We start from the raw sequence: 15,968 nt of genomic DNA, 5'->3' as shown, positions 1-15,968 counted from the left end.
ACAGGAGGGCAGAAAGATGGAAATAAATTTTGTAGCAAAAATACTAGTTTTGGTAGTGAGAGTGCGTGGTGTCTTGGCTCACATGAGTGAGGTAATTCACTTAAAACGGATGTTCCAGGTGGTCAGATCCAGCAGCACTGTCAGTCTGTGCACACAGCCTACCTTTTCTGGCCTTTTTCTGTTCACTAGGGCAAAACATAGTAGGAATTTTAAAGCAAGACTGATGTGCAGGATAATGGGAGCAGATTCTGCCATTTGAAAATCAATGAATAAACAAATTACATAATACATAAAACTCTGAAAATATTAAAAAAAATGCAGACTCAACTAGTGTGAATTTATTTATACAAAAATGGTACATATCCACAGGAATATTTACAACAACTTTAAACTGTTTTCATTTACAAAATAAAGATTCTGTTCTTTTCATTTTGACAGTACAATATAGGACTGCTCCAAATAAAAGCCTATTTGGATGGTAAATACAGGGGCAGCAGTTAGGGCACACAAATGCATTGAATGTGTCTTTCCAAACATCTCTTTACGTTATGATGCAATATGCATAATTGAGTAATCAAGTTTCCACACACAGAAAATATTTAGTAAAATGTGTTCCATAGCTGCTTAGCTATCCATTTGTTTTAAGTCCTTTGGGCACAAAAATAGTTTTAAGTTAAAGAGAATTCATGATCCTAGAACGCTTAATTTCTCCAAGATTAAAGATCCTAGAACTAATACTCAATGCTAATGTTTGTCTCATGTTCTACTAACCAATCTTAAATTATTTATTAACTATAGATTCTTATAAGAAGAGGTAGCCAGGTGTTTAAAAACTTCTGGTCTTGTTTTAGTATTTAGTCAAATCAAGAAGTGAATACTTTACTTTTGATGGTAATGAATCAAATGAGAGGTGAACTGGAGAAATAGGGTAAGTTTGAAAAGCAACCATCTGAAATTGTTATGAAAATGCTTATGTTGTGGGTTCTTCAAAGCACTAGTGCTGGAGAGAGAGGAAAAGAAATATTCCAACGTTTAAAAAGGCAGTTTATTTCACACAGAATTAGACTGCAATATGTGTACTATTGTTTTTAAGGCTCTGTTCCAATCTATTTCTGTCACAGAAAGAGTTTTTTGATTGATTAGCTGCTTCTGGAAGAAGTCCTCTGAGTTTCACAGAACACTTTAAACTATTTTCTCACTCTGCACCAAATCCTTCAGAGGTAGTTTGATGCCACATATGAGGCAGAACTCGGGCACCTTATTCAGTGTGTATTTCACTTTTATTGCTCTGTTTTGCAGCAGGGAGATCAATATCAAATCATAAATTGAAATTAAATGAGCTTGCTCCTAGCCAAATTTCTGATTCATTTTCGGTTCATGGCTTTCCATCTTAGTTGGTGTACACTCCCTGTAAAAATATTAAGAAGCTCTTCCCTTTGATGATATTGACTGGAAGAGCCACATTACATCTATGTTACATTGGTATCAGTGTTGTTTTCGATACAGTAAAAACCATGTCAGAAATCACGCTGAAGAGATTTTAATAGCTTACGTGGCTTCAGTCAACAGCTGGTTTTGAAAATTAAGTAAAAGCCCTTTATATATAACAAGGGAAATATATTCTTTTAGCACATTTGTATTAAAATAAAAGAGAATAAACGCTTTGATACGCGTTGAAACGCTTTGCTGAATTTCAAACACTATCTGGTCAAATCTCTAGTGTTCATGAAGGAAGCCAGATCTACTGATTTAAGTCCCTGATTCAGAAAGAAATTACTTCTATACTTAATACTAAGCATTAGGCTTTCAAGCCTGCTACTAACTTAACAGAAACTCTGGAAAATCAAGCTGTTTCTGAGATATGTTAGTATCTTGGACCCGATCTTGAGATACTTGAGGGAATAAGAGAATTTTGGGTTGCATTTTCATTCTTGGCCTTTCTCTGATGACTACTAACTATTCTACCATCTATTCTCTTTCCTTTGTAAGGCCACAGAACAGCTGTTAACATGGATTCAAACTATTAATGAAAAGTGATTTGCTCTTAATTCTCTTACCACAACTAGCTTTATTCAGAGGACTACCGAGAAGTGTTTCAGACAGTAAAATTAACTGGCTACATACACATTGCATTTGACATAAAAATGGCTTCCTTTCGTGTATTTTTCATAGTTCTAGTTCCATTTATGCTATTACAGTGTTAAAAAAATTCCAAAAGTTAAATAGAATAAATGCACCAGAATCATCAGTAAGTATTTCCTAATGAGGTATACTGACAATTTGCTTAAAGAAAAAAAAAACCTTAAACACCTAAAACTGAATTGTGTTTTAAAGTATCGAACCGAACAAACCACAGTGTAAACTAAAGGTATTTCAAAGAATGGTATACATTTCAATGCCAACTGCACTAAAAATGCTGGGTTTTCTTGGTATGGCAATTCCAGTTTAAACATACTATTTAAATATATAATAGTTTAAAATTTTGGGAGAGCGGGGTGCATATATTTGTTTAACGTTCCTTGAACAATAGTTTATACAGTGTTTCATATTGCGTACAGAACTGATTTCACACAAAGTTTTGAAACAAATAAGGTATTTCGTCTTTTCCGTGTATATCAAAAATGTAATTTTTACTCTGCTTTAAATTACTACTGGGAACATAAAAAAAAATATATCCTGCAATTGTTTGAAGATAACTCATTTAGTCTCTTTGGCATTTGTAGTACTGTAGAAGCTCTAGTGCCTTATCTCTGTAATTGCAACATCTGTTTTAAAATATTTTTCCCTTTTCTCTTTTTTAATAATCGAACTGTACTTTGCAATAGCTTCAGTGATAGAGAATTTGTTTTTCTGATTTAATGTACTGATATGCAAGATCTGAACTGCCATTGAAGGAAAGGAGCAGCAATATTATACAACTTCTCATAAAGGAGTTTACATAGTCAACAAAGATCCAAAACCTTTGAAATTCCTATTCTGATCTGTTCTCGGTAAATTGCAAAGTGAGCATCAGCAACTCAGGACCTATACACAAATCATGAGGAACTGTACAATTGCAACAGATTTGCTTTGGGTTTTGAAAAAAAAAAAAAGCACAAACTTTAGGAATATGTTGACCAACAACCTGCCATTCTGAAGACATGCACACTTTGGATCTCATTGCAGACCTCACAAATAATTCTGACCATTAAAGTAAACATTGGAATTTAATAAATAACACATTTTGTATTAACACAAAAATACACACAATTCTATAAAAAAATATTACCTTACACTAAAAATGCACCAACTCCTAATTCTGACAAATATACAATTCTGTGTAGGCAGAGACGGCAAGATTCCGTTTCTTTGAACATATGCTGTACTCTGTTTTACCACCATCCTTGGGCGTTTTCCTTTACACTTGCAGACACGATGCTGACACTGCTATAAGACGGTGCCTTCTTGAAAAGCTTCTATCCACCTATTAGAAAATTAAACACTGTTAGGAAGTTGCTGGTAAAAGTATCAGTCACGCTGCTGTGGAATAGTGCCTTTGCATGATGACAGAACTCCCTCATATTCACACACACAATACATGTTACTACTGAATCACATATTTAACAGATAACCCTGCACATTATATCGGTGAAAATACAAGTGTGAGTAAAGGGTGTGTGTGGGAAGTCCCAAGCAGCTGACCCAAGGTATCTCAAAAATGGAAGTTCAAAGTTAATATTCAGATACTTTTACCCCCTATAGCTGTGGGTTTCTGTTTCTATGTGATTGGGAAGGTGATAAACATCCTCACCTTCTCAAAGATGCTGCAAAAATTACTGTTTCTGAAGCACTGGGATGCTATACTGTCAAACACAGTAAAAAATGAAATAATTCTGTCTTCCAAGTGAGGGCTCAACTGCGTGCATTTAAAGTTAAGGGGCCCACATACTGATGATTTTTTTTTTTCATGAGTGGAAGTCTTGCAAGAACTGTATGAGACAAAGACTGTAAAATTATCTTTATCATGGAAATTCAAACCTGTCTTAGCATTCACAGAGTATCTACATGTTAGTGACAGATTTGGCTCTTCCTTGCCCTGTTTAATTTGCTAACTGTGTGTAAGTGCTTGTGCCTGCCTGCATACACAACTCAAACTTCTATCCCTTACTTTATAGGGGTCATTGTATTTTCCGCTGCCATTCATTAAAAATAACTAATATGGAATACAAATACAAGAAATTCATAAACAGCTTAAGCATTGAACTTAGTACTGGACTGACAATTTCAAAGCTCATCAAAAAAGTAAACATCTGTTAAAATTTACTACTGTACTTACAGAAATACATCAATTATTTATTTGGCCCTAACAGGAAAAAAAACATGCCCACTCAAGCAAACAGGCCAACAACATGTTCTTTGTTTTTTCTTTTAATGCTATCAAAGCAGCATTTATTCTGGAATTTCAGCAGAAATCTCCTAAGGATATTAAATACTTGGAGAAAGCTTGCAATTTAAGGTACTTAATGTTATTCCTAGCCTCAGTAAAATACAGTATGTCTAATTTCAAGTTTTCCTACTGATGACAAAAGCCATTGTCTGAATAGGAAAACAAAGCTATTGAATGCCTTGGATTTTTTTAGTTTTGTTTTATATAGTACAAACGAGGGCACAGTGGAAACAAGAGAATACTATCTTAATTAACAAGGAAACATTTGTGTGCATCTGCAAGACAAAAGTCTCCCAAAAACTCAAAAAAAGACATCCAGATGTTGTGTGTAGAGAAATGCCATTAAGCACGTTCTCAACTGTTCAAAGGCTGAGATACTTAATGCCTTCTTTACCTCTGTCTTTAATAGTCAGACCAGCTACCCCCAGGGAGTTCAGCTTCTTGGGCTGGAAGATAAGAATGGAAAACTGAACAACTCCCCTGTAATCCAAGAGGAAGTAGTTAATGATTTGCTTATGCACCTGGACACGCATAAGTCTATGGGGCCGGATGGCATTCACCCAAAGGTTCTCAGGGAGCTGGCAAGAGAGCTTACCAAGCCTCTCTCCATTATTTATCAACAATCCTGGTCAACAGGAGAGGTGCCAGATGACTGGAGGGTGGCCAATGTGACGCCCATCTACAAGAAGGGCCGGAAGGAGGATCCTGGAAACTACAGGCCTGTCAGCCTGACCTCAGTACCGGGAAAGATCATGGAGAGGATCATCCTGAGTGAGCTCTCAAGGCATGTGCAGGGCAGCCAAGGGATCAGGGCCAGCCAGCATGGGTTTATGAGAGGGAGGTCCTGCCTGACCAACTTGATCTCTTTCTATGACCATGTGACCCGCTTTCTCGATGAGGGGAAGGCTGTGGACGTTGTCTACCTGGACTTTGGTAAGGCCTTTGACACTGTCCCTCACGGCATTCTCCTGGAGAAACTGGAGAATCATGGCATAGACAAGTGTACCCTCCGCTGGATAAAAAACTGGCTGGATGGCCGTGCTCAGCGAGTTGTGATTAATGGAGCAAAATCTGGTTGGCGGCCGGTCATCAGTGGTGTCCCTCAGGGCTCAGTTTTGGGGCCAGTCTTGTTCAATATCTTCATTGATGATCTAGATAAGGGGATTGAGTGCACCCTCAGTAAGTTTGCGGATGACACCAAACTAGGTGGGAGCGTTGATCTGCTTGAGGGTCGGCAGGCTCTACAGAGGGACCTGGACAGATTGGACCAATGGGCCAAGGCCAATGGGATGAGGTTTAATAAGGCCAAGTGCCGGGTTCTGCATTTCGGCCACAACAACCCCAAGCAACGCTACAGGCTTGGGGAAGAGTGGCTGGAAAGCTGCCTGGCAGAAAAGGACCTGGGAGTGTTAGTGGACAGCCGGCTTAACATGAGCCAGCAGTGTGCCCAGGTGGCCAAGAAGGCCAACGGCATCCTGGCCTGTATCAGGAATAGCGTGGCCAGCAGGAGCAGGGAAGTCATCGTGCCTCTGTACTCGGCACTGGTGAGGCCTCACCTCGAGTACTGTGTTCAGTTTTGGGCCCCTCACTACAGGAAAGACATTGAAGTGCTGGAGCGTGTCCAGAGGAGAGCCACCAAGCTGGTGAGGGGTCTGGAGAACAAGTCCTATGAGGAGAGGCTGAGGGAACTGGGCATGTTTAGTTTGGAGAAGAGGAGGCTGAGGGGAGACCTCATTGCCCTCTACAACTACCTGAAAGGAAACTGTAGAGAGGCGGGGGTTGGCCTCTTCTCCCAAGGGAATAACGACAGGACCAGAGGAAATGGTCTGAAGTTGCGGCAGGGGAGGTTTAGATTAGATATTAGGAAGAATTACTTTACTGAGAGAGTGGTCAAGCACTGGAACAGCCTGCCCAGGGAGGTGGTGGAGTCACCATCCCTGGAGGTATTTAAGAAACGTGTAGACGTGGCTCTTCAGGGCATGATCTAGTGCCCGGGATTGTTGGTTTGTGGTGGGGTGTTGTGTGTGGGGTTTAGTTGATGGATGCTGCTTGCTTTTTTTTTTTTTTTTTTTTTTTGGGGGGGGGTGTTGTTGTTTGTTTGGTTTTGTGTTGTGTTTTTTTGTTTGTTGGTGTGTGTTTTTTTGGTTTTTTTTTTTTTTTTTTAATGTGGTTGGACTCGATGATCTCAAAGGTCCCTTCCAACCACTAAGATTCTGTGATTCTGTGATTCTGTGAAAATTTTCAGTACCCTTGGGTACTTTGTATTTCAGAATATCCCTATTTGCATAAAACTGTATCTGCAGCCACTTGAATGCTTAAGTAGTAATAGTGGTCTAGTTAGCGCATTAAATCTATTTTATTAATGTAAAATTCACTTGGGAAAACTGCAGATAAACCAGTCAGATAAGCCAGGCATATAGGCAAGATAACTTAAACGTATTGTTTCCATGCTCATTCCCAGCTTACTCCATAGTTTACATAGCAAACGTTTTCTACCTATTAATGACACACCCAGGCACATCTGCACACACAGTTCAAACTTCTGTCCTTTACTTCTTAGGTTTCACTTTATTTTCACTGCCATCTAGCCATTAAAAATAACTAAAATTTACATCTGGAGATTTAAAAAAGGGAGACAACTATCTGTAGTTAACTCTTAAAACACATTTTCTGGATTTCTCCACAGGTAACAGTCAATTTTCACATAAGCAGAACAGGGATAGAGGAACGGGCTAGGAAAATTAATGATTTCTTATTTTATTGTACTTTTCCATTCTCCTACATTCATTCTTTTGCAAAGGACAGTCTTCTGCTTCATTGAAAGCATTTCAGAAGTCCTAATGAAAGCAGGACCTTATGTTTAAGTAATTTAAAAGGTTTGTTTACATATATAATACGCATCTTTTGTACATATGCTTAATCTGTGAATATTAACATTCATGACTTCTGAAACATTTTCTAGAAAAAAGTAACATAAATTAATTCAAATAGTTTCTTACTTTTGAGCTGAATGGGGATCATCTGCTTTGAATATGTAAAATAAAGTGTTTTTGTGCAGTAAATGGAACACTCTAGACTCTGAGTTTTCATCTTTTACTTCACTGACTGTGAATCCAAGTAAAGGCTGGCTCTCCAATGCTGCCACATCCTATTTTACGGGGAAAAAGGCAAACAAGATGAAAATTAGACCTTGTAAGACATACTAAGGAATGCACTTAGACTTTACTCAGGCACCATACCATTGCAACAGATTATAAAACAAGCAAGTTGTTACAAATAGTCATGCACAAAATGCCGCTTTGTATAGTCTCCATGCATGAATCAGGGGACAGGAAATAACAAAACCTCATAGACTTCAACATTGCTGTTCCTCTTTTTATTTCCCTGATAACATCGACCTTGTCTTTCACTGTATAGTCTCATCGTTCTGCCTGGTAAGGACTTCTTGTATCAAAAGATCGACTACCACCTGGCAGACTAAAGGTCTATCTTGCCCAATGTTTTCTCCAACAACCTTAGCAGTGAGTTTTCATGTCTTAATAGCGGTATGGGATGCTATTAGCTGCCCTGGGTATGCTAAAAGGAGGAGCTATGCATGTAACCTATGTTCTCAAGCACTGGAGTTGCACTCCAAATGCTCTTTTTGGTCGCTGAATCTTTTTTTGCTTTCTGTTGCTGAAAATTCACAGGATAGGGGGAAAAAAGTTGCTGAGTGTTCACAAGCGCTGGCTAGGAAAGAGTAGCAAGAGAACCTGTACCTTTTTACCTTCTCATAATTTCAAAACCTGACTAAAATGGCAACCTTTTTCCTTCCTCATTCATCTCAATTACTTCCTTTTTTTATATACTCTTGTCTTTTAGTTAATAAATACAATGCACAGCATTTTTGGAAGGAAGCGGAAAAAAAAAGAAAGTATTTTCATCCCATGCAAATTCCAGAACAGTGCTTTGTAACTAGGCAGGGTCCTGCAATGCTACTGGGTAGAAAAAATAAACAAAGAATGTACTTAAACACTGACACATGAGGTGAAGACTTTGGTAATTGCCTCTACATTGAAACAAGAGTATCCTGTGAAAGCAGCGGTTCTTGACATTGGAAAACAGTCAAGTAAGACTTAGCAATCTGTTTTACTATCTTAGGTCTCAGTACCACTAATAAGTGGTCTTTTTACCACTAATCTTTGTATCACTTGGAACTAATATAGGTAGCTTGAGTAGGGTTTCCTGGCTAAAGCCACACTGGACCTTTCCCTTGAGACTCTCTACACAATGTCTCCTGCAATGGCCCATCAAGATGAAAAATAAAGACAGATATTGTTTAGTTTAAAGAAAATAGGAAAAAGTTAATTTTGTGATTGCAAGCTGCAAACTGAAGTTACTCTGGAAGTCTGATATCTCAGAGGAAGCCAAGAAAAAGAAAATTTAAGGTGACTGTCACAGACTAATATGCCTTCCTTTACAGTTGTCAAAGTCTCCTTTGCAACTTCCAGAAAAGACACAATGCTCTAAAATATTTTTCAAATCTTTGCACAAGTAATTGTTTCGTACATAATTATTTAAGATGTTTTTTTACTATTGCCAATGCTGTGGTGTAAATGACATCGCAGGTTCTGGACACAATTCAGAAGTGCTAAAATAAAGGTTGGCACTACAGCAGGAAAAACCCAGGAACAAACCTGAGCACAAACCAGGAAATAACTACAGTGGGGGTTGCGTGGGGTGAAGAAGGGTAATTCTTTACACAGTCAGGATATGTTGGGCTTTACATTTTGAAAGGAAGTGAGGGATAGCAATACCTTTAAACAGAGGTTTCAAGAGCAAAATATGTAAAACATATTAGCAAACTACAACATATAATTTAAACAAGCGAAACCCAAGACCTTCCAGAGCTACAATACATCCATGTATGTTGCAAAATATTAAAAGATGCGATAAAACTACATCCTTGGCACACGCTGGGATGTCCAGAGCTTACATATATATAGGTTAGAGATTATTCCGCATAGCAATAGGACTACACATTCTAAATAAAAAAGCAAATGCCATTAGACAAGATGCATTTCTTATTTTCTACTACAGCACTGTATATTAAATAACTCCTGAAGGCTGAAGACGACAGTTTGGGGAGAAGCCAAGAGATTTAGTTTGCTCATTTTCCAAGCACTCAAAATACCTTACAGAACCGCAGAACAAAACACTTCAAGATGCTTTTATAATCTTGGCTTTGCCACTAGTCCAGTGCGACGCATCTAAAGAGACCCCCATGTATTCAACTGACTCAGAACATACCTACAACTGTGCAATGGTGTGCAGTGCAGAGATACTCAAAACTAGGTCTGGAATTAGAAACAGCATAGCTGTATCAGCATATTATGGTACCAAGCTCACTGGGCCTTTTCAAAATACTATATCACAATCAGATCCATTACTGTAAGGTGATCTAATTTTATAGCTTGTTTCTAGATCAAAAAAATAAACAATTTTATTACAAATGCAGCGTTATCATTGGACATTTGATTTCAAATATGTAGGCTCTTACCTCACTAGCAGCATATGTGTATAGCACCTTATTTTTTATAACAAACCATAGGTGTTTCCATGGTTTCTTACTGCCCTTAGATCTGTGTAGGTAGCCACTCATTGTAGAGTCTTCTGTATTTGCTGAAACCTGAAGTGGAAAGCAAGCCCAACACCCAAGAGTTATGCGTCTGTCCAAGTTTTTGCAGTACAGCTTTATTAAAACAGATCTCCAGAGCCCTGTCCTGTCAAAGACTCAAATTCTTACCTGATCTCAAGTTAATGTTGCTAATTAACTCAGATGGCTGAAATAAAAACAATTTTGTCTGCCACCATCTACCTGGTCTGGGATCTGGAAGAGAGGTTTCTGCAGACACTAAGGGTTGGAATTTAAATCGGGTGCAACAAGACAAGAGAAGCTGAGGACCACATACAGCTGGAGACCACACATTCCTGTCTAAGAAGAAAAATTCCTTCCTCCCATTCCCAAGACCTTCAGTATAGGTAGGCAGAGTTTAGCTCCACCTTTCCTAATCATAAGCCAAGAACTGAGTTGGAGTAGGAGTCTTCTCACTGACTGTTGGTGCAGAGGTAAATCACAATTCCTTGAAACATTGGGAAGCATGAAAAAAATTACAATTCTGACTGTCTTTCTGAATCACAGTCTCAGAGGTGTTTATGCAGTTTAGACACTGCTAAATAGTTCAGGTCCCTGCCTATAGAAAACTAAGGCCCAAAGCACTGTTACAGTTGAATTTCTACTTTTGATTCTAGAGAAGATGGCTAAAATATGGAATTATTTTTTTCATTGTTAACATCGATGACGTAATACCAACAACGCATTACTTTTGACCAATAAAGCACTTACTTCTTTGAGGGCTGCAGGGATTTTTTTCTGCTTTCTTCCAGAGGGAATACTATGTAATACTGTAGACAAGGCACTTGATGGAGATTTATGGTTGACTGGGGATCCGGTCTTAGGAGTGCACTGGTTATCTAAAATGGATAGGATGAATATATTGCTCTCATGTCACAGATGACTAAACACAGGCAATGATTCTTGGACTTTTGTTTTTTGTTTTCTTAAAAACAGCTGAATTTTTATTCTGATTACAGTGTTTCAATAGTAACACCTAATCACAATAAATTCAGTGTTGAATTAACTTTTCAGTATTATCATCAAGACCACGAGTTAGAATCCTCCAAATCACAGACTAAAAAACCACAAATTTAAAACTAAATGGATTGATTTTGTTTGTTTCAAAGTCTGTTTTCTTGATGTTGAACTACCTTTGCGCATAAGCAGGGTGAAAATTAAGTCTTAAAAATCACACCAAATTTTTAGACCTGTCCTCTGCAGTCCAGTCTGTTCTTCACCTCTCTTCCCCAACTCTCAGTCCTTCAATTCTCTACATCTGTTATCTTCTCAGCTTTTTTCCATTATGGATGCTGTAGGGCTCCTCTTCAGCCTGATGCCATCACACACACACTTCTGAAGAATTCCATCTCCAGAGAATGTGCTGTCTTTCCCCACTGCCACAGCCAGTTCCTTCATATCTCTTGGAAGACTTCTGCAACACTTCACTCCCTTAAAACCCCCTTTTCTAGCAACACCCACCACTATTTTACAGCCCATCCTGGAATGAGTAACTTCATTAAGTTACTTCTAGTAAGAACTTCTAGTTCTAGAGTTGTCCCTGAACATAGTAAGGCTCTGAAATAATGAGCAGATAATAACTGGATTGCCAGCTGTGCTGTACCTGTTCTGCGGCTCTTTTTCCCAGCTAAAAGCACTTGCAATTGCCTGCAGCACAGCAGCCTCTAGTGCCCAACACACAGACCTACAGGTGGTCCAGACAATCCGCCTTCCCCATCATTGCAGGCTCCCACCACCACTTCAAGGGTTGTCGATGCTGCTTTCCACTCCCCCATGACAAATGTCACCCCCAGCATACTGGAAACCATAGCTTGATTTTTTCACTGGGGCATCACAGATTTCCTGATACCCTAGAGACCTTGTATCAAACTGGAGCCTCTTCCAGAGGCTGGAGGCTCTTCCAGCAAACTGATTCAGTCCCTGCTTAGGGCTTGTTTGCATATTGTATACTAGAATCTTTGGACTCTAGTCCAAATTCAGAGCAAGTCTTGTGAGATGGGACTGGATTCCCATCTCACTGGGAGGTGCCTCCATTGATTTTACATTCATTTCTGTATAACGATGTTAAGCTCCTTCAAAGAGACGGATTTGAGGATGAGAAGGAAACTGACCTTGGACCTTCTCTCTAAGCAAATGTTATTACCACTAGGCTATCTCACCCCTGCTTGCCAGCATTCTCTGAAAGTGTTTCAATGAAACTAGCTCTAGCTGGGGTGCTTTACTTTGAAATCCATCTTGCCAGTAGGCAACGGTTAGGAGTTTTCCCTCAGATATGAGGTGCAGATATGCCAACTTCTTGAATTCCAGATGAGCTGAAGCTTGAGGCTGAAGAGACTCAGCTTCAGTAAGATGAAGACCTGTGTATTTACAGAGCCCCAGAACCAGCTTAGCTGGCAAAAACGAAGTTTACAGGTGTACAAGTTACAGAGAGTAAAAGTACATGTGAACCCACTGGGAGGTCATGATAAGCTGCAAGGACTTTAATGTGTACTTGTACCTCGTGATTAATGAAAAGCAATGTAATGCTAGTTATCTCAAAAAGAAAGCAGCATAAGCTATATGTCATTACTGTAGGGAAACACATGCACGTTTCTGGAAGGAAGAGCCAATGTATTGCAAATTCACTTCCTGGCTTACTCCACAGAGACTTGTTTGGGCTCTTACAACCTCAGATGCCTACTGCTTTTCAGGCATTAGCAGAATTAGGCACTTGAACCCAGCAGTAAAGATGAGACACAGACATATCATGTTAATAAGGGCCACAAAAGTAAGACAGATAGTTTGTGCAGATTTTCTTTACCTTGTTTCTGTAGCTCCCTGAAGCAATGATCACATACTCTTGCTGGCTGGTTTTTCATATAGTCTAAACCATGTTTATTTGATGAACAAGCTTGACAAACAATCTGGAAACAGATAAAAGTACATGACGTGCACCTGTAAATCACCAAATGCTCAAAGATGTTCACTTCAGTACTGCTAAGCCTGTAACAGAACCTGAAATAGGCACTATTTTACATTGAAAATGGTTTAAGGTCTTTGCTTTTCATTATGTTCAACATGCTGCTCTTTCCTCCTCTAAATGATAAAAATTTAAATAGAATAAAATCACTGAATTACACAAGTCAATAAGCCAATGTTAACAATCCATGAAAAGTAGAGTAAGTCTACTGTGTTACTGAACTGTTTAAATCATAAGCTTTTAAAGAAATAACCAAAAAAGTCATTGTTCTCTTGATAATTTCTCCACAACACAGATGTCTCAACTGCATTGAACTCTGTATTCTAACTTGATTAAAACAAGAAAAATAAAGGTTTATTATATATACCTTTCGTATGTGTTAAATATAAAATAATTTGGTAGTAGCTTAAAAACAAAATCATCATTGATCTTAAAAAATAGTGAGGAAGACATTTTTCTCATTTCAGCTAAGATTCTTCGTTTGTACTACATAATTGCAGAAGCAGAAGACAACCATAAATAGTACTCCAAAATGCAAAATAAGGGACATGTACGGGGTTAAAAAATTGAACACGCGCCATCACACCTTACTCAAAAAAACCCCAAACAACCCCAACCCAACATGTTTTTTTTAATCCATATAATTGTGTCATAGTAGAGTGTTCTGTTAGAACTGATGTAGTAGTGCAATCAGGCCCCATCTGTATTTGTCACACAAAGAACCTGAATGACTAACAGAAAAGGTAATCACAAAATTGCCCAACCTTTCCACATGCCCTGCAGTGATGCCTTCTCCACGTCAACGTGAATTCACTTGTACAGATCATACACATAGTGGCTCTAGTATCAGGGATCCAGATCGGAGCCTTTGATCCCAGTGGACTGTCTTCTTCTTGTTTCTCTGGATCTGCCTGAGAGAATATAGGCAGAAAACCATTACATTCAAGTGGTGAGAAATAGGATTAATATTTATCAGTGATTATAGGTTAACTCTAATTATGTTGGAAAGCCTTCTCTGATAAATTGCCACGGTCTAAAATGTTATCGACTATTTCATCAGTGACCATTATAATGCAAGCCTGAAGAAAGAGTTGCATTTAATTAGTTCAAAAAGACTTGTGTGACTACCAAGCCTTACCAGCCTATTTATATCAATAGCTGCTATATTTTAAAATCTTTTAATTTCCTCTTTCTCTTTGCAAGACTATAGAGAGAATTGAGAAAGCTCGTTTGGGTTTTTTGGAAGAAAATAATTTTAAATTTATGAAGTTGATAACATTATGAAGTGTCATTCTGTTATATCATCTGTTCACTTATCATTTACCATCCTGTTTTATTTTTCATCATGGAATGCCTCTTGTTTTTCTAAACACCTGCAAAGAAACTTTATATTCAAAAAGGAAACAAGCCAACAGTAGGGGGGTGATATACCTCTTCAAGACTTTTGCTGGGATTAAATGTGATTCTCTTTTTTGTGTATTCCTCAATTGACTTGGAGATAGCTTCTAACCACTCATCTCTTTCTGTAGCAGAACTGTTGGAATAAAAAAAATAAATCAATTTATTATTTTTAACATTTAAAGTTATAAGTTGATTGGAATTCCATTAGTTTTATTACACATTGACTTAACTCTCTTGCAATTTCAGTTTTATAGACCGTCTCCAGTTCCTACTGAAACTAGCATTATTTTTTTAACTGCTCACAAGGCATCAAGTTATTTGTGTTGATTTCTAAAAAGATTTCTGTGTCTGTTGTAATAATGTGGATTCCCTCCCTGCTCCCTTTCCTTCTTCTAAAATACCCTGTGATTGTTTCAAGGCTTGCATGTCATTTCTTCCCCCTCCTCCCTGGACGCTTGAATAGCTTGAGTAACACTGTTGTAAATGATGTTCCCAGAACATAGGCATGGGCCCTCCCTCTCAAGAGTGACTCTGAAATTTCAGCAAGCCTTCTTTTCCCCATTTCCTTCTGTCTCGGGGTGCAGTTTGTTATACCCAACCCTGTGAAACACCGAGCTTCTGTCAGAAAAAACACGTTGTCTCTTCCCCAGCCTTGTGCTCCTGACTGTTGGCTCCTACCAGATCATTGAAATAATTCTTTTTTTCATAATTTTTTCCAGTGGATCAGCTAATCCACAGAGATAAACAGATGAGCTAACTGTATATCTCTTTATCCCACAGCTGGTGGATCACTAACCAAGTGCAAGGGAAGCGCTAGGCTGAAGTGGCATAGAACGGGGAGCAGGGAGAACCAGGAACGCCTGGCACAGGGGGAGCCTGCAGCTATACTGGATTACATGCAATGCCAAAAGCTCTTCCTGAGGCCCACTGCTTTCATCTTATATAAATCCACACTGCTGCAGCCACAAAGGGCAGCCTACTGGGCTCCCTCTCAGCCACTAGGTCTTTATGTGTCCCTTGTGCCAGAACGCACATGGCTATGTGGTGGGCTACAAGTGCAGTGAGCTGAAGCGGGAAGCAAATCCATATTAAAGCAAGCCATCGACCTGCCCTTCCTCTGGATCAATTTACTGACTGGGTTCATCACTCAGCTGAACAACTACTGGTGCTGCACCACAGAGGGTGCTCTGAGGAAGGAAGAAGCAGTTTTGTGGCAGAGGAACAGCTAGATCACTTGTTTGAGATGCCATATCAGCTTAAAAAGGGCTTATAAAATTTAAACCAGTATTTACTATCGACTTTTTTTTTCATTCCCCGCTTCTTAAACAGTATCAAATAAATTATTTTCTTTTAAACCAAGCAATTGAACACGAATATAGAAAAAGGAAAGTTAGCGAAGAGGAAAGCAATGATTTACACAAATTAGGTGTGCAACACCAATTATTGCTAATGGCTTTTGAAGGTGAATTTGGAAGCTTCAATCCTCTTTGAATCTTTAAGGAAAATAC

The 15,968-nt window shown here is 38.7% G+C and overlaps 1 protein-coding gene across 1 annotated transcript in view; it reads right to left on the bottom strand.

Moving 5' to 3' along the window:
* Positions 1-308: 308 nt before the first annotated feature.
* The window catches only part of FGD6 (FYVE, RhoGEF and PH domain containing 6), a 75,039-nt gene continuing 59,379 nt past the window's right edge, over positions 309-15,968 (bottom strand). The window contains exons 15-21 of the mRNA XM_074167107.1: positions 14,491-14,593; positions 13,824-13,970; positions 12,901-13,003; positions 10,812-10,939; positions 9,966-10,094; positions 7,426-7,574; positions 309-3,463 (exon numbers count right to left, since the gene is read on the bottom strand). Coding sequence (XP_074023208.1) covers positions 3,427-3,463; positions 7,426-7,574; positions 9,966-10,094; positions 10,812-10,939; positions 12,901-13,003; positions 13,824-13,970; positions 14,491-14,593 — 796 coding nt within the window. The 3' untranslated portion in view covers positions 309-3,426. The remainder of the gene's footprint in view (positions 3,464-7,425; positions 7,575-9,965; positions 10,095-10,811; positions 10,940-12,900; positions 13,004-13,823; positions 13,971-14,490; positions 14,594-15,968) is intronic.

The sequence above is a fragment of the Numenius arquata genome, chromosome 2 (genome assembly GCF_964106895.1).
Source record: "Numenius arquata chromosome 2, bNumArq3.hap1.1, whole genome shotgun sequence".
In the NCBI taxonomy this organism is placed as follows: Eukaryota; Metazoa; Chordata; class Aves; order Charadriiformes; family Scolopacidae; genus Numenius; species Numenius arquata.
Note: the sequence above shows the minus strand (reverse complement) of the source record. Positions and strands in the feature narration are given on the sequence as shown.